Here is a 25564-nt window from a genome sequence, read left to right on the forward strand (position 1 = left end):
AATAGTTTAGCGGATACCACGCTTCTCACAAGAATGACGAAGGATAGCATAGCGCATGGTGACCTACTACCCTAATTTTTTTCATTATTAGTGCCATAGTGGGTACCCAGCAAGTGGGCTTGCAGGAGAAACCTTACGAGTGTTTAGAAGAAGGCTCTGAAAGGCGACTGTTATAGCTTTAGGTGTGTATGTGCTGCGCCTTCCGCACAGGCCTGGTGTTTTTCCATGTACTCGGGTTTTGTGGTGTGTTATCTAGTTTCGTTTTCATGCAAAGTATTTTCGCCCTTAGGAGGCGCTACCCTGTGTATATATGCAAGGGAGCCTTCATGTGCGCACGTCTCCGTGTTTTAGGGTGGTGACAACTTCGATCATGATTGCTTACAACTGGCAAAAAAGACCACCATCTTGACGGGCCACCATGTTGGTTCTGAGTGGTCGTTAATTTATGTTGAAGGCAGCGTGGGTTCCAGCGAGAAGGGGTGTTCTTTTCAATAGAAAGTTCAGAAAGCTGGAGAGTTGTTTTCTGAAGTTAGCCGCCGTTTCGTAGACCAGTAAAAACGTGTTCGTGGCACGAGTTTGCATAGAATATTGTTAGAACAGCACATCGGTGGGTCTTCACCCCCCCCCCCCCCAGAGGACCCAGTGCATTGGCGGAGTGAGGATATTTAGGGAGCTGCGAGGAGGATAACCTCGATGGCACTGTGAACAGACTTCAATGTCTGCGCGGTATTTCTGAAGCAAATACACCTTATCACTGCAGACACTTCAAAGGCCTTCTAGTGCAAGGCTCTAGACCGTGCTGTATTATATGACGGCACCCATAATGACAGAGGAGGCAGATCTGACAATCGGGTAGCTCGCCATGTTCTCAGTAAACCACATAACTCCGGTAGCCTGTTTCTCATACCCTAAATTGGTTTTCTCCGTAACATAATTTTCTGCAACAAGTTTAGTTTCTGCAAATGATTTTGTACAAAAGACATCTTAAAAAGCTTACAAGCTGTAAGCATTGCCGGAAAATAATAACGCCCTTTATCATACTACACCAACCCTCCCCCTCCCCCCAATAGCTTGCATATTAGGCTAGAAGAAAAGCAAAGGGAGCAACACGGTACAAAGACCGTTTTTTTTTTCGGTCAAATATATTGCAAACATCATCCAAATATAATCTGGCCTAAATTACTTCGAAACGTCCTGCCTCCTTAGCTAGAAACTTGCGTCGTCGCAGTGGGCTTACAATGAAGCAATAGGGCGAGAAGACATACACGGCACCGACCATACATACGGAGTCCATACATATTTTCTCAACAAGCAGTAAATAAGACTGAGTTCACGATATGAAATCATCTTTGTGGCTGGTTATGAAACAACAGGTTGACGAAAATTGGGGGACTCTTAAGCTTCGTCTTTAAGATTTGAACGCGATACAGAAATCCGGCCTTTAGTGCACCCTTCAACCGCTAATTGCATACTTATGCATATGTTTTGTTACATTCACATGCACGCACACAAACACGCACAGAGTAGATTGGACCAGCGCGCGCTATTATCGCCGAATGGGCTTGTTTTGGTCGTGACACCTGTCGAACAAAATGCGTTAAAGGGGCCCTGAAACACTTTTTCAAGTAACCATGGATGAGTTAACTTGAAGAGCTTATTGTTTCACGAATTCGACGCCGCAAAAATTTTAAGAATCCGTCCAAACGAGTGAAGTTACAAAGATTTGTCGCATGCTGCAATTGCATTATCTTTTCTCTCGTCCCAGCGAAAGCACTGGAAGCTAAGAAGGGAGGGGTGGTAGATCAAAGAAACTACCACGCGATCGTGACGTTGAGCACTTTTTTTCTTCGAATGCGCGGCTTTGTCAGTGTGATCGCGCGCGCACGCGTGGACTGCCTCCGGAGGCTATCTTGGTAACTTGATTTTAGGGGTAAAGCTCCTTAAAGCGGCACCCGTTCGTCCCTCGTAGTAGTCGTAGTCGTAGTCGTAGCGTGTAACCAGTCAAACGTTTTCGCCTGCAAGGTGGTGCTGGTGGGAGATTTCTCCTGTGCGTTGTTGAACAATACAAAATTCGCAGCGTGTGCGTTAACTAAAAGCCGAATTCTCCTGTCTCTCATTCCCCATTAGCAGCCATTGACATGTACATTGACCTCTATCTGACAAGAAAGGGTTGCTACGTTGTACTCGCTGGGCGTAACCTCCTTGGTTTTAGAAGGGTTCAGCGAGCGTTGGGCCGCAGTGCCATGAATTTAGTGAACTAGTATGTACCATGAACTCGAGGTGGTTAAAGGTGGGAAGTAAACACGAAGCGTAAGCCGTAAGAAAGTTTGCGTGTGCCACCTCTCGTTTAGTCTTTCGAATGTCCGCTGGATGGCGGTGCTTCTATATGGGGAATATATGATGAAAACATGCGAGATGGTGGTACTTGAAGTGTTGACTAGATGGACGAATGGACACACAGACAGATGCATGGACGGACGCATGAATGGCTGCACGGACGGATGGACGCATAGACGGACGCAGGGTTAAATGCATGGACGAACGCAGGGACGGATGCATAGATGGACGTGCGGACGCATGAACAGACGCATGGACGGTCACATAGACGTACGCATGGACGGACGGAAGTAAGAACGAATGGACGGACGAATGCTTCGCCCCACTCTCCATCTTTCACTCCGTGGATATGCTGCCATTTTTTTGGTCACAGACGCACAGATGGTTTTCAAACCACAACCAACGGGACCGACGCCGGCGGCGGGTTTTTCTGCGACACGAGCTTTTTACGCTATCGCGTTAAAAGTAACGACCTTGCACCAATCTCTCATAGGGCCTATTTGAGTTATTGGCCAACAACCGACTTGCTTAGTGCACATATACTGCACCGTTCAGGACCGACAGACAGACAGACGGACACAAACAGTAAATCTGTCCCTTTCTATATTATTGAAGCGGAATCCTTTTTGTCATTGTTGAGCGAGTTTCAGTGTGGTTCCGCGTGTCGTAAGGGAAGAACGAATACCCCATGGCAAGCTGCACAAAATTTAGTTATGTTGAAACTGCGTAAGACAACAGGAGTCTACAAGGAACGCGTTTGTAGGTTCGTCTGTCTACCTCTCCAAATGCCCTTCCTCAGCGACTGAGGTGAAAGTGCGGGAACGCGAACATCTGCCAGCAAAAGACGCGAATGCGAGCGTATGTTGGTGGTTTACGGGCCTGGCGTTTCCCGCAACAAATGCGGCGACGGCTTTAGAAACCGATGAAACGGAGATAGTGAATGCATGCAGGAACACACGTTCGACTAGTCGATCTTATCATTATATTGGTGAACTGCGCTTCGACTACGAGCATAAACAAGCTTACTCACACGTTCTGTCTGCTGCGATGCCAGGTGCGCCTGTTTAAGTGGTCTGCCCCACACGCACCTCTCGTTTTGTTGTGAAGTCGAGTAAAAAGAGCCTGGCGGTGCGTCTACCTCACGTCGCCGTCGTTTTGCAGTTGATTTCAACGAGTTTTGGCAAGACGCACTATTAACAATCGTGATCTCGGTCTAATATCCTGCATTGTCATGGGACGCTACAACTATGCGCTGCGGTGAGTGGACAACGTTTCGCTTAAACTGTCAAACACGACTTATACAGCTCCATCTTTGCAGTAAATTGAGAGGCCTAGCAGTTTTTAGCTTTTTTGAACAACAAAGACGCAGCTCAAGTCCTTTGGACCCACCCCACTACCCACTCTACGCGAAGAACGAAACTGAAACTGCAGAAAAAGATCCGTAGAGAGTTCACTGGCTAACGCGTTCCAATCCGAAGCTTGTACCTCCCATAATTCTCCTGAGGGTGCACGATCGCAGCGCCAGATTCCTCTCTAGGTATTATTGTATGAAACTCTCTGGTGAGAGCATTGCTGTGTTCGCAGGGGTGGCCGTCGGAGACGCTGGCCTTCGTACCTAAGGAGGAGGGTAAAATTAGAGGGTAGGGCAGCGCGTTCGCGGCTACAATTACAGAGTAATGGGTACTTTTTCTTCTCAGGCAACTGCGGGATCGTCTCCCGCGACCTTGCTTCATAAACGAAACGTCGCACAGCGGTTGTGTGTGTGAAAAGAATTTATTTATAGAGAGTTTGCATGTCCATAAGGGCGCTTTACACAGGGGGAGTCCTTATTCCGGGACCCCGCTGGACAAGGCCGCCACCCGCGCCCGTTTGACTAGAGCTGTTTGAGCCTCCATTCCAGAGCAATTGAGTAGGGCTGCCTCCCATGCCTCTCTAGTTAGGGAAGGGTTAAGGGAAAAGGAAGGATACATTTGACATGCCCACACCATCTGAAAGTTATCGGAGGAAGTTATCACAGTGAGGGCAGCACCCATCGACTTTCGGGTCAAAACGTTTTACTACTGCCGGACTTAACAAGGTGTTGGTCTGCAGGCGCCTTAGGGTTCATTCATCGGCCTTACACAGGCGCTTAGCAGGCACCGGGAAAAGCCGATTATGTTTGCAATAGTACACCAGAATTTCTCTAAATCGTAGAAGCGGTTGGTTAGTTTCTGAGCCGGAAAAGCGTGGGTTAAGTGCCCGGTAGTTAAGCGCACGGGCGGCCACATCCGCAGCCTTGTTACCTATAAGGCTCTGGTGGCTTGGAGTCCAAACAATGCGTTTTGGTGAGGGCTCTAAATCTCTGACAGCTCGCTTTAGAATATCGTACGCTAAAACTGATACCTAGCCCGCCAGATAATTTTCACAGGCTCGGCATAAATCTGTAATGATTATTCTAGAGTCCATGTGCGAGGCAGCAAGTGCTATTGCTACCTCCTCAGCGCGTGTGAACTTGGAAGCCCAATAGGAGAGCCCGTTAACGCGTTTGTTTTCGTAAACTACGGTGGCTGTCTGGAATCCAGCGGGCCACGGCCCTGTCACATCAACGAGTATACACCTGGCTTAGATCCGTATTGGTGTTCACAGGCCACAGTGCGCGCCCATCGTCTGCCTTAGTGTGTCTGCGAGCACATGTTTCAAAAAAGAGGATGAACCCAGAGCTTGTGGCGCCACGGCTCAGAAAGTCTGCATGTCTCCTCTGGAATGCAGTCATGTTTTATGTGCAGGCAGCCTGACAAGTGGCGGCCAGATACCATCTGCGTAAGTCGCGTATATTGGTTGACGAGGTGCGCCTCCTTCAATTCCCGATAAGAGTTTAGCACCCCCAGAGCCGACAGCTTTGCATTGGAGGTGGTTACTGGTAAATCTAAAGCTCGCTTTGTAGCCTTCCTAATGGTGGCGTCGATGCGCTCGTCGTGTTGCTTCGTAGTGCGAATATAGGGTACGGGGTAGAGGATCCGGCTGAGTACAAAGGCATGGACGAGTCGAAGTGTCTCCCTGCCCCTCAACCCGCCGGGTTTGTTGGAAACGCCGTGGATCATACGTCCGACCTGTTCGCATATACGCGTTTCACTTAGGTAATGGCAGAGTCCGATGTGAGTCTGTTGTGAATGAACAGGCCCACGATCCGGATCTCCTCGACTTCTCTGACAGGAACTCCCATCAAAAGGATATGTAAGTTCGTGTCGTCTTTGGAGTTGGTTTTCACGTGCAGAAGCTCTGATTTTGCAGGAGCGCATCGGAGACCACAGCCGAAGGCATAGCTATCTACTATAGAGGCAGCCCGCTGGAGGCGGGCTGCCTCTATAGTAGATAGGAGGCGGGCTGCCTCTATAGTAGATAGCTCTATAGTAGATAGCGGTCCTCCATTTCTCGAAGGCAATGTTCAATAGTCCAAATAGTTATATCATGCGCGTAGAGTGCGTGATGAATTCCTTCCACCCGGGCTAATTGATGTGGAAGCTGCATCATAACAATGTTGAAGAGGAGCTGTGACGAGACCACTCCTTGGGGAGTACCCCTTGTGCCCATAGTTAATGGGCCGTATTCACCATTGTCTATATTAAGCAAGGCCTGACCCTTTGAGAGGAAGCTTCTTACGTAGGCAAATGCCTTGTCACCGCAATCTGAAGAGCTCATATTTGCCATAATGCTACCATGAGGAACGTTAACAAAGGCACCTTTAAGATCGAGAGTAAGAATGGCCTTGTCGTTGTGTCGCATGAGAGTGGGTTAAACTAAACCGTCCTTATTTCATGTATTGTAAAAGGGGCATCCATGTCTGGATTAGGCTTGCCCGTGTACTCGTACTCGGGTCCAGTCGGATCCTCTATGTGACAGAGATATCGGTCTCACAGGGTGTCGGGTGTCCGCGAGCTGAGCCGTCGTGCCTTGGTACCCGTGCAAAGCCCACCGGAGTTGTCACTGCGTCGCTCCTCTCGTCTGAGTAGGGTCAATGAGGCTACGAAAGAGGCGCCACATTCCTTTCGAGCTCAGTTGACGCGCTGCTGTATTACACTTTTCGATCCACTTTGAGTCAGTAAGCTGGGCGGCATACTGTGCGGCTTGTTCAGTGAGGTAAATAATGCGACCCTCAAGCTTGTGATTAAGCTTTTGTTTTTTCCACCGCTTCATAAAACTCCTACATGCCATCCACAGGTGCAGCAAGTGATTGTTTACTGCGGGGATCTCTTCGGTATTCTGAAGGGTCTTAACATGTTGTTGCTGAATTGCATGCAAATGTTTTGCCCATTCCGCATAGCCGCCGGAAACGAGCACGGAAGGAATGTCTTGCTTTTTAACGTTATTCCGATCAGTAAGTTTGGCTTGGCCCCACTTTCTGCGAGTCGCCTTCACTGGAAGGGTGATTTGGAGAAGGCAGTGATTGCTACCAAGCGATTCTCCTAGGTTTTCCCAGGTGGGATCTTTAACGTTCGTTTCGAGAGACAGGTCAGGACACGTGTCGCGGGTTACCAAATTACCCATGCGTGTGGGAAATCCCGGATTCGTGGCAACGTAAGTCGAAGTGTGGAGATTAGCTCTGCCAACTTGCGTGCTCTCGCCATTTCAAAGTGGTAACCCCAATGAAAGCTTGGAGCGTTGAAGTCCCCAACTATTACTAGAGGTTCTTTCGCAGCCGATTTTAATGCACGATAGAAAATTTTAATAAAAGTCACACGTGGCTTATGCGGAGGGCAGTAAATATTGAGCATGTGTATGGCGGGATCTTGGCGCTCAAGTGGCAGGACCTTGACCATGCTGTAGTCTTGTGCGTTATTTTTTTCCAGGTCGACAGCGACTGCGGTGTAGTCATTGTTCACCAAGATACACGTTGTAGGACCCTCCTGGAACGAGCAATACCCAGTGAATTTAGCTTCTGATCCTGGCTCCTGAAGAGCCAGGATTGCTGTTGACGTACCAAGCGACTGCAGGTAGAGCTGGAGGAGCGATTGTTTCTTCCAATTTCGAATACCCCTGCAGTTCCACTGAACGATCCCGAATTTTTCTTCAATTATTTTATTATTGGCTTTCCGCTGGTGTTGGGTAGCTATAGTGAAAAATATTTTTTTAAATTATTGGGCACGGGCTCAATTCCCGATGGTGATGGCATCATATGCAGTGGCACCAGCATTTCGGGGAAGGAGGCAGCAAGAATATGTTCCTGCAAGGCTGTGTCTTGACGAGAAATCGCCGTTCGCCAACGCGTGTCTAGTCGTGGGTAACGTGAGCGAGAGCGGCTTTTCCTAAATTGAACGCTGGCCCTGCCTTACACTATGAACATAACAGACTCGGTCACTGCGGGAGTTATGCTCTCCACAATCTGTCAGAGCTCGCGTTTCCAGAGTTCCTGAAGTAAGCCCTGACACCTTTGAAAATTTTTCCTGGCATGTCCGCAATCATGCATTCTAAATGTTCTAAGCGGTGCTCCATAACGGGCACATGCACGACTGGTGTGCTGACTATGGACTGCGAGTCGCTTGACAGCCATGACGCCACCGAGGCCCTATCATCCAGGTCCATCAGCTCAGTTTGCTGCATAGGCTCCAAATGACCAGCCTGTGCCTCAGGCTCTGTAAGCCTGGCCAAGTTTGCTTCTATTTCTTGAATTTTCTTTGCTAAAATTTGAGAGTGGCGTCTGAGTTCAGCATTTTGCCGCTGTAGGGCGACTTCGGTAGGGGAGGGGGAGAGGACCAGAGTCAGCCCCAACCCAACTGCTCACCTTCGTTTGGGCGTTTGCCTGGGATGGAAAGTCCCCGGAGTTGAAGTTTGGCGCTTTCGCCCTGGTATCGGCCTTGTTGATCGTCTTGACTTGCTCGGGTTTTCCCGGCGCAGAAGGTTTCTTTGTGTTCACTGTGGAGGGCGCAGCTTCCTTGGCAGCTGACGTCCGCTTCGTGTTGCTCTGTGACGTCTTCAGCTTGATCGGCTTCCGGTACTTGTCTCTACAGTCAGCCGCACCGGTTAGATGGCTGCCTCCACAGATGAGGCAACGAGGTGTGCACTCGTGTTCAGCAGTGCCCTCGGAAGTGGTGACTACTTGAGAGCCACAGCGGCCACATCGTCCTGACTGCGGCCTCGAGCAGATGTCAGCCCGATGCCCCCACAGTACCACAACGGTGACAGGCAGGAATCGTCTTCTTATTAGTATCACAGGGATGACCTGATCGCTGCAGTGGACGTAACGGGGCACTTTCTTGCCTTTGAAGGTGACCACTACCACGTCGGTTTTACCCAATTTTCTCACACAAAGAATGTTGCCGCGCTTCCATGTCAGCTTTTGCTTGAGAGAGCCTGACGTATCACTGGGATCAATGTTGATGATGTCCTTTCAGACGTCACCCGAGGCTTTAGCATGACCGCGAAACGGGAGTTGGCGGGTCCCGACTACCAACATGATGTCCCCGAAGAGCCTCTCGGCAGCGGCACTGAGTGCAGTCAACACACAATCACATTTTGATTCTATACAGGCCAGACGGTGAGTTCTACCTCCCTACAGTCACGTATCAGGTTGCGTACAGCAGTACCGGCTTGGCCTGGAACGAAGGCCGTCTTTGGATCCATCGTTTTGCATGGCTTGAGCATCACGATGAGTTCATCACGCCCAATGTGTGGCGTCTGCTTTGGACGCCTTCGGGGTTTGCAGGTTTCTTCATTTCAAGGCCGCGCTAACTATGTCCCCTTGTGTAGCAGACGCAGGGCGAGACGCCGCTTGTTGCTGGACAGCAGCTCCGGTGTCCTCAGGTCCCAGCGTTTTCTCCTTGCATCGTCATATTTGGACCATATCGTCGACACGTTCTTCTTCGGATGGCGGAAGGTCTTCGAGTTGTGCAGTATTCATATTGATAATTTGCATCGAAGCGGGATCGTAACTAGTCACAGTCTTAGACGCCATCTCCGGGGAAACACCGGCCGGGGCTGGCGGCAGCGTTACTGCTGCTAGGCCAGAACCCAGGTGGTCGGTTAAATCTTCTAACTCTCGGAAGCTCGTAAAAAATGAGCCTACCTTGATTAGCGTGGTGTCCACTTGCGGCGCTGAACTTCACAGAGACGAGACGAGCAAAATTAGCCGTAACTGGGTTGAGTGACCGCGATTCACAATGGTCACTAGCGGAGCCGAAGTGATGCACCTTTGTCATCGACGCACGCCTCTAGCGTCTTTCACGCAGTTGTTGACATAACTGATCTGCCGTTGCCTTCTACTTTTCAGTAATTTTCGGAAAATACCATAAAGACGCCAGTTTTTCATAGGCATGAAGAATTATGTTGATCAGAATTGAGGGGCCAAACCTTCAGTCATTCAGGTTGACCAAAGAGTCAAAGTACGTATTCTAGGAAAAGAAAACACAAGCATAAAGGTCCGTAAACCGTTATGTCTGTGATGGGATCCCAGGCATTTAAGCTCAGTGATACATCGGTTTGGATGCTTCTAAACTTGTAATAGTCCATTCCGAACGGGAACTACCTTCACGCTTGCACTCTCGAATACCTTTGCACAACCAGTCGCAATACTCTGCCTTGGTTTCACGATTGTGTTTCTATCCCTATTCCTGCAGCATCACCATTTTTTTCTGGAGGAAATAGTATTGAGGCACTGGTTTCAAGTCCGGCTGCAGTGCCCAGCCACCGTGAAGTTTTACCGTGCACCGAGCACACCAGTATCCTTCCTAATACTAATGTACACTCTTCCAAACCTTCAGGTTATCATTTTTGCATCAGGCATCTCTGTCCACAGCTACAGCTGAAGGACGCTTAAGCGAGTCCTCGGACCGCAGCTATTTCTCTACGCTCTCAGCTGTACCCGAGCAGTGCGTAAGCGAGCCAGTAGACTCATCCTCACATACAAAACTTGCTGCTCCGCAAGGGAGCACTTCAGAGCGCAAGGGGCTTCGGCTCTCTAAAAGTTCGCGTAAGATACCATTCAGGTTTAAGGATTTCATGTCCTAAATTCTTCTTTCTTACTCGTGTCTTGGAGTTTGTACCATACGTCTGCATTGTTGTGTGTATGCTGTGTATTTATGTTTTGTATAAGGGTTAAGTCTACCACTTGAACCTTGAATAAAGCAAAATATCAAAGTTGGTACACTGGTATGCTATGATTTTTTGTTGTATGTTGTTTGTATAAGTGCTTTCAGCCATGGTGCGATGTGTACATAGCAAGATTTTTTTCTCGTTCTCATGCCCCTTCTCTCTTCTTCCATTGGTTATTTTACAATGAACGAAGGGGGGGATGTTAAGGTTGTCAATACAGTAGATTAAGGTTGTACAAGTTTTATGTATCAGACCACTGCTTCTCAAAAAATACGACAGGTTTCACCCCCGAAAATCTGTTAGCGGCGTTCGGTGCAGGTCGCATCGCAATGTTCAGGAAGCTTAGCGGTTGTTTGAGGTCATTTTGTCAAGTTTACGCGCATAACGCAAAAAAGTCAAGTTTATTCAAGAGCATCTAGCGTTATGCCCGCCATTAACACTAGATGCATAGAATAAGTAAACGTATCTTTATATAGAAAGGCAAGAAAAAAATCGTCCAGAAAAACAGACTCCAGCACGTGGAATCGAACAACCAACCTCTGGATTGTGAGTGCGAGGCAGTAGCCACTGAGCCACAAAGGAGCACCTCCGTCAATGTTCCAACGGGAAGCTATTTATATCTACCACTTACCACTGGCAATGAGCATCTAGGGAACACTATCGTGTTTTTAGCATTACCAGAGAGGTGGCGCAATGAGCGGGCGTCGCTAGATCGTGACGACGTGGTGGTGCGTGCTCTCATCTCCCACGCCTACTTTGCCCCGCGGTTAGGAGTACGCTAACGCATGCACTCGCTTATCTCGTGCTGGGGACGATCAGACGCATTGGGCTTTCACTGGAACGATTCCGTTGTAGTTGATTTATATGTGGGGTGTAACGCCCCAAAACCACCATATGATTATGAGAGGCCCGTAGTGGAGGGCATATCGTGAACTTATTTACAGCGCAACACCAGCAAACACAAGACAAGGAAGGAGCAAAAGAGAAAAGAAAAGATGGTTCTGGAAATTTCGACCACTTGGAGTTCTTTACCATGCACCCAAATCTGAGCACACGGGCCTACAGCATTTCCGCCTCCATCGGAAATGCAGCTGCCGCAGACGGTATTCGATCCCGAGACCTGCGGGTCAGCAGCCGAGTACCTTATAGCCACTACACCACCACGGCGGGGCTTTCTGTTGTAGTTACAGGGCGTACAAAGGTCACTCGTTGCACAGTCTCTATTTGCAATAAGGGCGCGCATTGCAGACACAGCGAAGTAACAACAGAGACGCTTATTTGCGTTCATCTGTACCTGTGAGAACGTTTTGTGCGGCATTAGAGCATGAGAAATGCAGCGCAGGTTTTAATCTGCTTGCCATTTTTCGCGTGACCTTCCAATTTGTTGCTATCGCGTTTATTCCTTCGCCTTTGCGGCAAAGCTGTGACTTTCTACAAAAAGGAAAGTGGAAATTGAGAGGCTTATGCCAAGCATGTGTGCTGTTGTTAGCAGCAAGTAGCTATGCGTCAAACAATGAAGGTAAAGTTCAACAAGTTATTGCTCGCTTATCTCAACACGCCCCATGATACGCACCAGCTAACTTGTCGTTGGGTCGACGTTTGTGCAACCGCCCAGTTGTACTCAAAGCTGCCATAGGGAAGGTTGGCTTACGAACAGTTGAGACAGGCGCTGAACTGACAGCGTCGCGTGTGCGAAGTGAGTTTTGGTGACCATATTCTCACACGTAATCGAGAGAAAACCTGTTCTGTTATGTTTTTTTCTCTGAAACTGTGGGAAAAATGAAAAATAACAAATTCTTGAAGCATATGGCAATAGGTAATTACCGTATGGTTAGAGTATTTGCCAAGAGTCAAAAGCGCTATATTTCATTATATAAATACCACAAATGAAATTCTTTCTTTCGTTTCAGAAACAAACACATCGTTCAACAGATCGAAGGCAGGGTGGAAGCATCACAGCGAACTGATGTAGCTCGCGGTGAATTGGTGCCACTTCTTATAAATGTTTCTGCAGTTGGAATAAATAATACATAAATGTCTATTTTGTTGTGGCTGGAAACATAGATCAAGATGGTAAAAAATGTTCAAAATTATATTCAGAGTCGGTCTCAGTGGCTTCATCTGTAGCTTTCTTTATCATGTTAAGATGTTGCATTGAGAAAAGCCTAACTGCCGTTGCAGCGCTTACAAATAGCAAGTCCCTGTTTCCCGCCAAAGGAGTCTCGAACCTTGAAGTGCATGCAAACGTTGGTACTTAACCCATTCATTGCAAAATCTGCTTGCACGTGGTTTTATAGGCGGAGTTTCGTCACAGGCTGCAGAAGCGTACAAGAGAAAGTCAAAACTGAACAATAACGGGTACGAAAACAACAAAAACCATTTACAATATCAACACATTCAAAAAAATGCCAGGCCTGCACAAAAGGCGCAGCACAGTCACAGCGAAATATAGAAGAGCGGCCTTTCAGAGCCTTTTCAAAACATGCATTGGGTAACTACTGCAAGCACACTTGTTTGATACTTACTAGGGCATTATTAATAAACTTTTGGGTAGCAGGCCGGCACTAGCTCTGCTATTCGTCGTCATTCTTCTGAGAAGCGTGGCATCCGCTGAACACTTGCAAAGAATTTCGTGCCAATTGTTCATGCAGTGGCTGACGACGATGAGGAATTATTGCTGAAGTAGGTATGCGCCACAGTTAATAGGGTAACAAGAACAAGCTTTCGTACTGAGTTGGAGCATTGGACAGCAGACTCGTTAAGCTATTCGCATTGTGCAACAAGTGCTTGTTCTTTCGCGGGTTTAAAACAGTTAACAAGTTATAATAAGGCGATTGCTTTCCGACATCAAGCATCCTAAGGCAAGTTTGCCAACAAGTCACAAGCACCTGCGTAGCTCAGTAGTAGAATACTGGGCTGGCACGCAGTAGACCCAGGCTTCGAGCCCCACGTGTAATAATTGCGAATTTTTTTTTATTAATTTCGCGCGATGTGGTTACGGACTTCGGCAGCGGCGAAAGACTACAGGGCGTGATCCGATTGTGATCTCATAACAGCTTTCGCTGTAAAACGAAGCTGACTATATGTGATTTTGATGGCGATTGGTCAGCCATCAATTAGTGTTTTGGTATCACGTGTGACGTTTTGGTTTCACGTTTAACGCTGGATGTTACCAAAGCATTTTTTCTGTACGTTTTGCCCCACGGATGTTTTGGTCCATCTTTAAATTTGTGCCGAAAACAGAAACAGTTCTTTTCAAAATTTTTCTGTTTTGTTTTTTCATCCTTTGCATCTCTATTGAAGACAAGCCAGGGCTTCTGAAAGCGCCATGCTAGACCAGAATTTTTTCGTGTAGTCACAGAACGACACCAGCCCGGAGACGGCACCTTCATTGCCTGCAGCTAGTGTTTCACCTTCAGTACCAACGTCGCTGACAGGCACTTCTATAGGCAACTAGCATCGACGCTACCCCAACAGAATCATCGACCACCTGATCGGTTCTCAGAGCGAACGTGAACAGTCAGCTTCATAACAAAAACCGAATAAGTGCTGTGTCCGCAGTAGTGCCTTGATAAACAAACAGTGATCAGTGCGCATGCGCGCACTAGTACCTAAATGATGAAGATCAACGCTCTATCAATCTATTCGTTATGTAACTGTCAGCCCGCAAGCTTAGGGCGATAAACGCTGTTATTTCCTGTTGGTACCCTAGCCCGCCAGTCCCTCCAGGACATGTAAATGTTTTATTCTACATTTTTTGTGAGATTGGGGTAAATAGCGCAACTTAACAAATTTCTGTGGGACATGTCCATTCGGGAAGACTATTTTCGCGTAGGCTGCGCAGGATCACAAGCTCGCTGTTCAGACTTACCCAGCTGGTGCATCCATTGTTGCAGCATGCGGACAAACACAGCCAGCACATTGCCGCCGTTCAGGGAGGCGGCCACTGCCAGGTACCGGCCGTCGAAGTAAGGAAAAGCTTCTAGGGCGCTTCTCGCGTCAACGCTCGTCTGCGGCACGAACGATGGCTCCAGCAGAAACGACAGCTGCGCTGACGTGCTCATGTTCAGCACTGCAACGAAGGCAGACGAGAGAAATACAATAACGCCATTCATACTGAGCACTCGAAATCGTGCGACATTGTCAAACAGTGCACGTGTTTATTGCGATAACAATTATGTGGACACTGTTGGCCTATTTCTGTCGTCACCGTCACGTCCCAGATATATATATGTATAGACGTTTCTATATATAAAAGTTGGAAAAAAATAAATAAAACATCCGATGCATCTGACCGGGACTCGAACTAGGTACCCCGCACTCCACAACGAATCGGCTTAAATAACTATGTTAAGCCCAAAACATAAGCAGCGTTTTTCTGGCGTTTTACCGGCGTTTTCCCGGCGTTTTGTATCCCGGCGTCACTCGGCGTCAACGCTGTTGGTGACAGTGGCCGAAACATCCAATACTGGACGATTCAGATATCTGCAGCGCCGGCGCCGACGCCGGAAGCAAGTCGAGGAATGGTGAACTAATCAACGTGCGGCTGCGAGCGACTTCCCCTACGTAATAGCATCGTTTGCTGCTGTCATGGAGGGAGAAAAAACTTAGGAGAGGCCCTGACGTCACTCTTTGTGAAGCCGCGGTGCAGCCGGAAGTCGGCCATATTTACTGGACAAATAGACCTCTCCCTGTTTGTAAACAGTGTGACGTCACTACAGGCACCCCGCCCGCCATACCCTCTCTCGGAGCAGGTGCTGGTCGGCAGGAAAGTTCTTCCGGCAGCATGTTTCTGCATAGCAGAGCTGCGTGTCTGCATTCCTTCGACAGAGAGAGAGTGAGAGATGCAAGGAAAGCCAGGGAGCTTAACCAGATGCACATCCGGTTTGCTACCCTGCACTGGGGAAGGGATGAAGGGGAGAAAAGAGGTTGCAGAGAGATAAGAAGGTACTAACAATCACGAGCACCCTGGGGGAGCACACACAGTCTACAGGCGGTCGCTCAGGTTTGTTGTCTTTAAGTAAAGGAGGAGTTCTTTAGTCGCTTTCTGAGCAACTGAGGCAGATGCCCAAGGTCCCAGAATCTTCTGCACACAGAATGGTGTAGAGTCAAGTTGATTCAAAACCGTCCAGAGCTGGCACCGCTGTGTGTCGTAGCAAGCGCAGCTGCACAGGACGTGTTCAATTGTCTCTTCAGTTCCGCAGGAGTCGCATGTAGAGGTGTCTGCCATAGCAATGAAAAATGAGTACACCTTTGTGAATGCAGCACTCAACCAAAGGCGGCGTAACAGTATCGCATCGGAGCGGGAAATTTGTGATGGTAGCTGTATCTTGAGCAAAGGATCCAGTTCATATAAGTGACACCTTCTGAAGCTGGTAGACGACCAGAACGTGCATGTAAGATCTCGAGCCAGCAGGTAAAGTTGTCTTCCTGCATCAGTCCTTGATAGAGGAATCGGGCCCACTTCATGGGCTGAGCGGGCTTCATCATCGGCTAATTGATTTCCAGTAATACCGATATGTCCAGGCAGCCATTGGTATATAATATCATACCATCGTGCTAGAGCTTCATGATGGCAATGTCTTATTTCATGTACCGATTGTTTACGATTCCTCCTACGCATGGCAAACTGCAAACACTGAAGTGCTGCTTTCTAATCACAGAATAGGACCCATTTTTCTGGGCGCTCTTGAACGAGATATTGTAAAGCAGCACTTAAAGCAGCAAGCTCTGATGCCGTAGACGTAGTAATATGCGACAACCTAAATTTGGTTGCCACTGTTGCGGCCTGAGTAACAGCGGCACCTGATGAGCTGCTGGACGAGACGGACCCATCAGTGTATATCTGCGTTCGGTCCAAGTACAGCTCATATAATAATAGCAGTGTTGCTTGCTTCAATGCTATTCTGGAGTGATTGCGATTTTTTGACACCCGGAATTTCTAGACGTATTTGCGGCTGGTCGAGGCACCACAAAGCACATGCAAATCTCGTAGCTGGCGTATATCCTGATGAAATGCTGTTTAAGTGCTTCGCTATGACGTCTGAAAACGTAGCACGTGGTTTTTAGGAGGGTTTAAGGACCAGGTGGTGGTCAGAGACATGGCTAGCAAGTAGGATTTGCACCATGAGGCAATCCACAACTCTATATGTCCTGACCGGATGGTCTTTGACAAGCACGATTGTGCCATAAGTAGAAGCACATCGGGGCAGTCCTAGGCAGATACGCAGCACCTGACCCTGCAAACTCTCCAATGATTGAGTATTGGATTTGCAAGTGTTAGTACCGGCAAGCTGTAGCACAATAGACCCAGAAATAGGGCCCTGTAAAGCTGTAGTAGGGAGGCCACAGAAGTTCCCCATGCTTTCCCGCACATGAATTTCATTACATGCACAATAGATAGCCGTCTCTTCTTCAAGTACGCACAATGCTGGCTCCACGAAAGACTTCTGTCGATTATTATGCCCAGGAAACGATGCGTCCGTGCATATTTTACACTCTGCCCATTGATGTAAATAGGGTATGGTGTCTTTGGTTAGCGTGTACACGCCATGAACGCGCACTTCACAGTTGATATAGTCAGGCCTTGTTTTGAAGGTAGGCTGTTGTGAGGGTTGCTGCCCGCTGTATTCGTGCACGCACCTGAAGGCGAGTAACTGCAGCACTCCAGAGGCAAATATCATCGGCGTATATGGATAGGCACACCGACTTTGGCAGAACCTCCTCCAGACGAATGAGCGCAACATTGAGCAAGGTGGGGCTTAAAACACCTCCCTGAGGTACTCCGCAGTAGGTGTAATGTTCAGAAGTTTTACCCTCATCTGTTTGCACAAAAGAACCCTGCCAGTTATGTAATCTTTTATCCATTGAAACATTCGTTCACCAATGCCTATTGCTGCGAGAGAAATGAGGATGGCATCGTGAGCTACATTATCAAAGGCACCCATCACGTCAATAAAGAGTGCCACTGATATATGCTTGCGACTTTTTTCTTGCTGAACAAATGTCGATAAGTCAAGGACACAGTCGATGGAGGAGCGACCCTGACGGAAGCTTGCCATGCAGGAAGGGTAGTTGATGTATCGTTCCAAGTACCACTAGAGACGAAATAGAACCATTCTTTCCATCACTTTTCCGAGGCAGCTTGCGAGGGAAATAGGGCGATACGCTGTCAAGTCCAATGGTGATTTTCCCGATTTCAGAAGTGGTATTTATCGACTTATTTTCCATTCTCGGCGAACACTGCCGCTGAGCAAGGAGTTGTTGAATCATGTTAAAAGTTGTCTTCTGGCTTTTTGTCCAAGATGTCCCAACGCACTATAAGTAATACCATCAGGACCTGGCGATGACGTGCGCTTAGAAGCGACTAACGCACCTTCCAGTTCTTCCATGGTGAATGGAATGTCCATTACTGGTAATCACGTCTCAGGAACGATCACGGCGTCGATGCTCTCGTTCATAATATTTCCGGCTACTCTCGTGCAAAATTCATCATCCACCTCGAGTTCTGATTCTCCATGATGGAGTGCCAAAGCTTTAAAAAGGTGCCGTTGTTGCGGAGAGGAGCGAAGACCACGAACTGTTCTCCAGATATATGGCAGCGGTTTATGAGAGTCTATAGGGATTCGCAGAATGCTTTCCAGCGTTCGCTCTCCAGCTTGTAAATGCGTCGTTGAATTTTTTTTCTGGAACCGTCTTCGTTCCCTCGGGTTGTAAATTGATCTTGTGCGTCTGTATCGTCGTTCAGCACGCCTTCGTATAGCTCGTCATCTTTCCAGTTCAATGTCGAACTGTGTTACTTTGGACGAGAATGATAATCTACATTTGGACGCTTGCATAGCTTCCGCGATGGTATTTTCCAGGCTACGGGCAAGGCCTCCTTTGCAAGCGTCTTCAACACGCGATGTAAACATCGACCAGTCCGTGCCAATTACAACACCGGAGGAAAAATTTTTTTCTGATACCATAAATCTTCACGCAGGTGGGTATGTGATCACTCCCATGAGTCTCTATATCGCGAAACCATTTAACTTTGTGAGAGAAGCACCGTGACAACAATGTCAGGTCAAGGCAACTGCCATACGTGAGACCCCGCAGATATGTTGGAGTACCATCGTTCATGATGGAAAGGTCGTAGTCGGAAGCGAATGTAACAATATTCCTGCCCCTGGCATTCATCCTAGTGCTCCCCCAAAGCATGTCATGGGCGTTGAAGACACCGGTGGTGATCCAAGGCCCATCGGTCCTCATTAGGATGTCTTTTAATCTGTCGCAGTCAAGTCGCGATGACGGAGATATATATCCACCAATAAGTGTGAACGAAAGAGCATTCTTCTTTACGCGAATACACACGTACTGATTGTCGTCTTTTCAACTTATTGGGTGTGAAAGATAAGCCAAGTCCATGCGGATGTAAACAATTACTTTTCTTCGTTCTTTGCAAGCAGCTGGAGAAAAAGCTTCATAACCGGATAATCTAAAAGGCGTGGATAAGTTTGGTTCACATATGACAAGTATAGGGCATTGATTGGCCCGTAGAAATTGGCAAAATACCGAGATACGGGACTTCATGCCTCTGGCATTTCATTGAAAAATCGACGCACTTTTAACTGCAGTGCGGAAGATGAGACTTTGTTGAGCCATTGTGCTTCTACGATGTTAGCAAGCGCTGGATTCAGTGCATCCAGTATTTGTAGTGCACTCTTAGCAGACGGAGATTGTATGCTGCTCAGTAGCGTGTGAATCGTGGCAACTAATGATTGCACGATTGCAGTCACTTGCCTGTCTTGGTTGGAAAGATCTCGAACCGGGATCCCCAGCTGGCCGTCATGAACCTCCTTCGGTTCGCTTGATGCTGCTTCCCTTTGAAGTGCAGGCCACTCTGTTGCAGTTAGGGTATGCTCACTGGCTTTGTCCTTTACAGCCTTTCCCAAAACATGTGGTCTGGGAGGTAAAGGAGGTGATAATGATGGGGGAGCTGGAAACGCATCGAGGAGGTAGCGGGCATCCTTGAAGACCGACGTCGACGTGAACGACGCCTTCTGGCTTTAGCCGCGGCTTCTCGATGAGATGAGTGATCGCGCACCATATCCTTCAAGATGGCAACTTCCTTCTGAATATGCGGGCAGTCCTTCGATGTGGCTTCATGAGATCCATTGCAATTTGAGCATTTCTTGACAGTAGCGACGCACTTATCCGCTGCATGGCGCTTGGCGCAGCGGTGGCATACCACCGAATTCTCGCAGATGCTGCTCACACGCCCAAGTTTCATGCATTTACGGCACTGACGAGGCTTTGTAATGAAAGGCCGCACAGCATGTCTGAAGTACCCCACCTTCACATGAGAGGGCAGGGATGTGCTCTTAAACGCACTCTTCACACAGCGAGACTTGCCTAGCCGGGTGACATCAACGATTGGAGTATCAGTTGTTGACTTGACAAGAAATTGTAAGTCATTATTTGAAATAGCCACATCTATGTCGGAGATCACGCCGGTTACTACATCACATCTCAAGGGAACATGAGAGCGCACCTGACTGCCGTACAAGTCAGTTACACTGCGCAGAGCGCCCAAAGCGCTTGCGTGCAAAACGTAACAGCCAGTATATTCTTTCTGGCGTTCACTCTTATGTCCGTGATCTCATTTGGCACGAGCGCTTCAAGAGTCCTCGACACAGACTATCTGTTAAGGCGTTTCATGCTGACAGTAGGAAGTGGAGGCAGAAACAGGAGAGTATCAGTGTTCGACTTTGGCGCTTCACTTACAGTTTGAATACTTGAGGATGAGGATGTTTTTATAATCCTCCTCTTCGCTTTGCAGCTGCGCACAGGTTGGAAACCGTCATCTGAGAAGTCATCACTGCTGAGATAGTAGGCATCAGTATCTTCACTGTCGCTGTCGCTCGCGTGTCCAATCCGCTTCCTGGATGCGGCCGCCGCTGACGCCGCTAGTACCGGCAGACGCCCGGGGTGGTCTACATCCATCCTCTCAAAGGAGCAGCGAAAACCGATCAACAGACTTAAATTGCCACTGCAATACGCCGGAATTAGCAGAGGTAGCTCTTATTGTTTGTTTGTTTGTATCCTCTAATCCATGGCTCGTACCCACTATGGGGGATTGGCCAAGAGAACATATAGTCTCATATGGACGATAACTGCATTGTTGCTTACAACGAAAAAAAAAGGGGGGGGGGAGAGTTGTATAGTGAAGACAGTGTGTTAAAAAAAGAAAGAAACCAAAGATTTAGATAGTGAGAAAAAAGAATCAACAACAAAGTAGACAGTAATAGCTACAACTTGATTTTGGGAGCCGACCAGACAGCTGGTTTTGCCAAACCCGATTAATTTGGTATGTCACGGATTTATCCAGAATGGAAAATTACTTTTCGACTCGTTTTTTTAGTATCTGTTAACGTGGGCTTTATGTTGAACAACGTTTAGAGTCTCGAATAAAATTACACACCGCATCGAATGCATCTCTGTGGCAATTTCCCAAAACAGAGGCACCAAGACTTAGAACATTTTCTGTGGTTAAATTTAAACCTAGCTTCGCAAATGGAATATCTAAAAGTCGTTTCCTAAGTAATGCATAGTTGCGACATGAGCCAAAATAATGTTCAATAGCTTCTGATTCTTCGCAGAACGGACAAAGGGGGGAAAGTGTCAGACCAGCTCTGTGTAAATAAAAATTTCATGGGGGGACACGGCACCGGAATTTGGAGATTATAATTTCAAGTTTTTTTGACGGACTCCACTGGGCTTTCCATGGAAATTTGAGGTGCTGATAATCTGTCCATTGTGTGATATTTTCTAAACTATCTGTAAAAATAGCGAATTTCCTATATCTAACCCCTGATAAGTATTCTAACTCGGGAAGTACCGAAATTACTGGTCCATCGAGTGATGCTCGTGCCAAAGCATCCGCCAATTCATTTAATTGTAATCCGCAGTGACATGGGACCCACACTAATTGAGGAGTTTTAAATGCGGCGGTGCTAATGTGTGGAACGCTGCTAGGGCACGAGATTGTTCAGAGGTTGTCAGAGCTGCTCAAAACACACTTCTTCGTCTTTCCTCTCCTTCGACAGAAATTTCTACATTTCTATGTTCTGATAGTGTGGAAAGTTTCTCGTCGTACATGGATGGATAGAGAAACTTTATTTAGTACTTAGAGACGCGACTAGCCCGCAGTGGGCTTCACCTACGTAGATGGTAGTCATAAAAAAATCTGATCTTTTTCGAAAGTGAACGTTTTTAATGTACACGGTGACTGGCACTATGAGAAATATTTGCATGGCATGGATGTACACTTATTTCATTTCCATCGTGGAATGTACAATGCAGTTTTAAACCAGGTACAGCGTTGACGGCTGCATGGTTTTGAGCTGCTGTGCACTTTGTCACGGATGTCACTCTTTGCGTAAACGTCTAATCGGAAATGAATTAAAAAAAGAAGCACTTCTTGCCGTGCGTTAAGCTGAGGTTAAGATATCTTCGTGAAAATAAAGTGAAATTCTGCCGCGGCGTTCCTTAATCACCCAGTGAAAATTTATGTCATGTAAAACTCGACAACCTAATAATATATTAAATTATCTTGCACAGTCACCTTGCTGCACACCTACATGGTGTTCTCGTACTGATATTGCTCCTTTGGGCCTGTTACACAAACTTCTCATGCGTATCGTCACTTCACAAGGATAGAGCCGTAAAAGTACAAACTATACTCGGCTGCAGACCCGCAGGTTGAGGGTTCAAATCCCAGCTGCGGCGGCTGCATTTCCGATGGAGGCGGAAATGTCGTAGGCCAGTGGGCTCAGATTCGGGTACACGTTAAAGAACCCCAGGTGGTCAAAATTTCCGGAGCCCTTCATTACGGGTCTCTCATAATCATTGGGTGGTTTGGGACGTTAAATCCCACTTATCAAAAATATTTCAAAAGTACAAAGCAGATAAGAAACAAAAATCTCTGCTCTTTCCATTAACACGTATCATGTATTCGATAATACGAGTTATAGCCGCGGTTAAGCATATATGCAGATTCGGCCACACTACAACATGCTTATGTACAGCTCATGCGTAGTCGTATATATCACCCGGAGATCATGCACTTTCATTTTTCTGCACGCCACGCATACGCTGAGATGTAACCACTTACACATGATCACGTGAAATGTATTTTCACCTTGACTACAATGTCAGATCGTAAAGTTCCATCGACAACCAGTTACTGAAACCAGCCCACAACGAATACCAGTGTTTCGCAAATAGGACGCCTCACGTTATTCACACTGCACACGCCACGCACAATATTGCCAGTTTCACCATCCGTAAAAGTGAACCGATATCATCGATGTCTTTCCACGCACACTACACGCCACAGTCAAAACTGCACATTTTCAAAGACGATGCGATTATGTTCCTCGCACAGGCCGCCACGTGTGTTTACTTCTCCGACATAAACAGCCAGCCAGCGTGGCGAATATTTCATCACACACTTTATCACACACCTAGATGTTCTCTGACACACACCACAGAAAATGTTGCCACTGTGAGATGAAGATTAGGCTTTCAAAAAGAAAATAAAAGTTCCCCCAAGCACCGAGCGACTGCACCCCACTCAGCCACCTGCGGGAGTGTTTTGCCAACCACCACCTTATACGTGCACCGGTAACGTCACGCTGTGACGTACCCCAGTAAAAGACTATTCTCCTCTTTTGTTTACATCGGAATGTAAAGCAGAAAGCGCGGCTCTCTCTCCGGCTCGGAAAGCACGTGGGCTGCGGAGCGCGTGTATCGTGACGGCCCAAAACCAATTTATTGGGGTTCAACCCTCAGGGCCAGTGCGACACCTTCGCGACGTCATTTCTTCCAAGTATTAAGAGGTCGCCGACAACGAAGCAAGTAGAAGAGAACGCTCGCTAGATGCACTGTAACGGCAAGTGTTTTCACCTCATTAATTCAGCAACTGTACAGACAACACGATCGGTCGTGCGCTTTCTACGCCGGTTTCATTCAAGTACGCGGCTGACGCGGCGCAAGACCACTGTGCCCGTATTCCACGTGAAACTCACCGGCGTCCGCATTCTGCGACCACGGTGACTTTGAGCATGGTGCATGTGACACTTGAACGTGGTTGTTTTAACGTTGAGATTACAATCCTGGGTGCCAGTATAACAAGCGGAATGGCAAAGGTGTTTTTATACGCACATGCGAGTTGATACTTGTACACTTGCTGAACACGAAACTACGCACGTGCAAATGGTCCTCATTGCGTCTTGCTGGGCACAACGGTTTCGTCCGCTGTCACAAACAGGAGCACTGCACAACCGTCACTGACCTGCAAGGCGTTCGTCGTCGTTCTGTTTTGTCATGGTGCCCATCGGAATTTCGCTGAACACTTCAAATTCTTCATCCGCGTCATCCGCCACATGACATATGGATATGCGCTCGTTTCCGGTTCCGTGGTGGACGAAATGTTTTGTAAATGTTGCTAAGAGTACAGTAACTGCCAAGAGAATACTGCGTAACCAATAACGCGGCACAGAGCATGGATATCATCCGCTCAGCACAAGACCTTCGGAGACACACATGTCACCGTCAGCCGTGGCCGCTCACTGCTAGACCAGCTACACTGCGCAACACGTAACCATAGCAACGCCGCCATTGTGCCCAGTGAATATGGCCGCCACGATGTCAGTTCCTCCCCATTTTTCAAGTAGCGCGCCGGCTGGGCATGCCCCTCCTATCTTTCCTTCCTCCATGGCTGCTGTCAACATGTCTGCCGCCCACCTCGGATCTATTGAGTCGTCACCGTGCTCCATTGTTACGTCTGGCCCGGCAGTTCGTCTGGGCAGGCACCATTGTGCGTAAGCCGGTCTACTAGGAAGGCTTTCAACTCCTTCGGCGCCCAGTATGCAAGACGCTGTCGTATAGATGTTCCAGGAAGCAATCGGGTCTCAACAAACGCTTCCCGAAAGCCTTTTGTTGAACGCGCTTGAACAGCGGGGGGGGGGGGGGGGGGGCGGTGCCACTGTGTCGGTCTCATTAAGACAACCTCCTGACTCGACTTTTGTCATCTACGTGAGGCCATATCAACGCACCGAAAGCCCGAAAGCATGAGAACGCGTCGAAGAAGCCGTTCACTGGGATCGAGCGTTTGGATTGCCTGAAGCTGAAAGCAGCGTGGACAGCTGCTGACGGTCGGGTTAGCGGCCATCTCACCGGAGGAGCTCAACTTTCCCTCTCCGGACTCTACCTCCTCGCCCTGCGGTGCCTTCAAGGCGTGGGCCGGGTGTGTCTTTGTGTGGTGCGTTCCTGTTACAATTGGACTGTTTCGCCCAGCCGAGTGGTGCAGTATCTATCTGCACCCTTTCTGGTGGCTCGACCACAAAAAGTCGTCCCCTGCTTTGGGGCAAAAGTGGTCACCGCCTCCTTCGGACGGCGTTGACGGTGGGCTATAAAAGCCGAAGAATTATTGTAAAGAGCGGTTAATCTTGAGTGAAAGCATGTGCTAAGTCTTGAGCTGAATCTTGTACGAAATCATGAGCTGAACCTCAGTTACACATAATGCGGGATCTTCTGGATCCCTGTACAGTTCCTATCTTTCTTCAATAATGTAAATAAACCTTCGTTCCATCTCAATACGAACGCGTCTCCTCACTGGCGAAGATCAGCTATGCAGACGAGGGCGGGAAGCCAGCTACCCTAAAAAGAGCCCGCCGTTCCTACCATTAACTTCCTACCCTTAACAACTGATTGGCAGCGGTGAGATGGGCTTCACGACATGGTGCTGTGCTGTGGTGAATACTTGGTCTTTGCTTTGACTTTCCAGGCTTCATTTTGTGAGTGTGAGTTGACTAGACGCTGGAATGTGCATGCGTTAGGAAATGACCTATTTGTGAGTTAGAGGGATCACCCAATTATGTGTGAGACGCAGAACCAAAGTGCAACGGCAATCACGTCGTGGAAGGCAATGCTAAGAGAGGAACTTTTGGCTGTATGTAAGCATCTAGGCATTGAAATAGAGGAAGGAATGTGCAGGACACGGATTGTGAGGCTGATCTCGCAAAAAGCCAGTGAGGAGGAGATTAAAAACGCTGTAGAGACTTTCGAGAAACTGGAAAAAAAAGAAGTAAAGGAAAGAAGGGACAGAGAAAAACGTCAG

The 25564-nt window shown here is 47.9% G+C and overlaps 1 protein-coding gene and 1 pseudogene across 2 annotated transcripts in view; both read right to left on the minus strand.

Annotated features, from left to right (window-relative positions):
• Positions 1 to 25564, minus strand: part of LOC119167552 (sedoheptulokinase) — a 404791-nt gene that overhangs the window by 29260 nt on the left and 349967 nt on the right. The window contains exon 3 of one of the 2 annotated variants that reach the window (XM_037419062.2): positions 14273 to 14473. The exons of the other annotated variant lie outside the window; for it this stretch is intronic. Within the exon in view, the coding sequence (XP_037274959.1) occupies positions 14273 to 14473 (201 nt within the window). The remainder of the gene's footprint in view (positions 1 to 14272; positions 14474 to 25564) is intronic. 2 annotated transcript variants of the gene reach the window in all.
• LOC142802687 (uncharacterized) lies at positions 610 to 8934 on the minus strand (annotated as a pseudogene).

Source organism: Rhipicephalus microplus, chromosome 3 (genome assembly GCF_043290135.1).
Source record: "Rhipicephalus microplus isolate Deutch F79 chromosome 3, USDA_Rmic, whole genome shotgun sequence".
Lineage (NCBI taxonomy): Eukaryota > Metazoa > Arthropoda > Arachnida > Ixodida > Ixodidae > Rhipicephalus > Rhipicephalus microplus.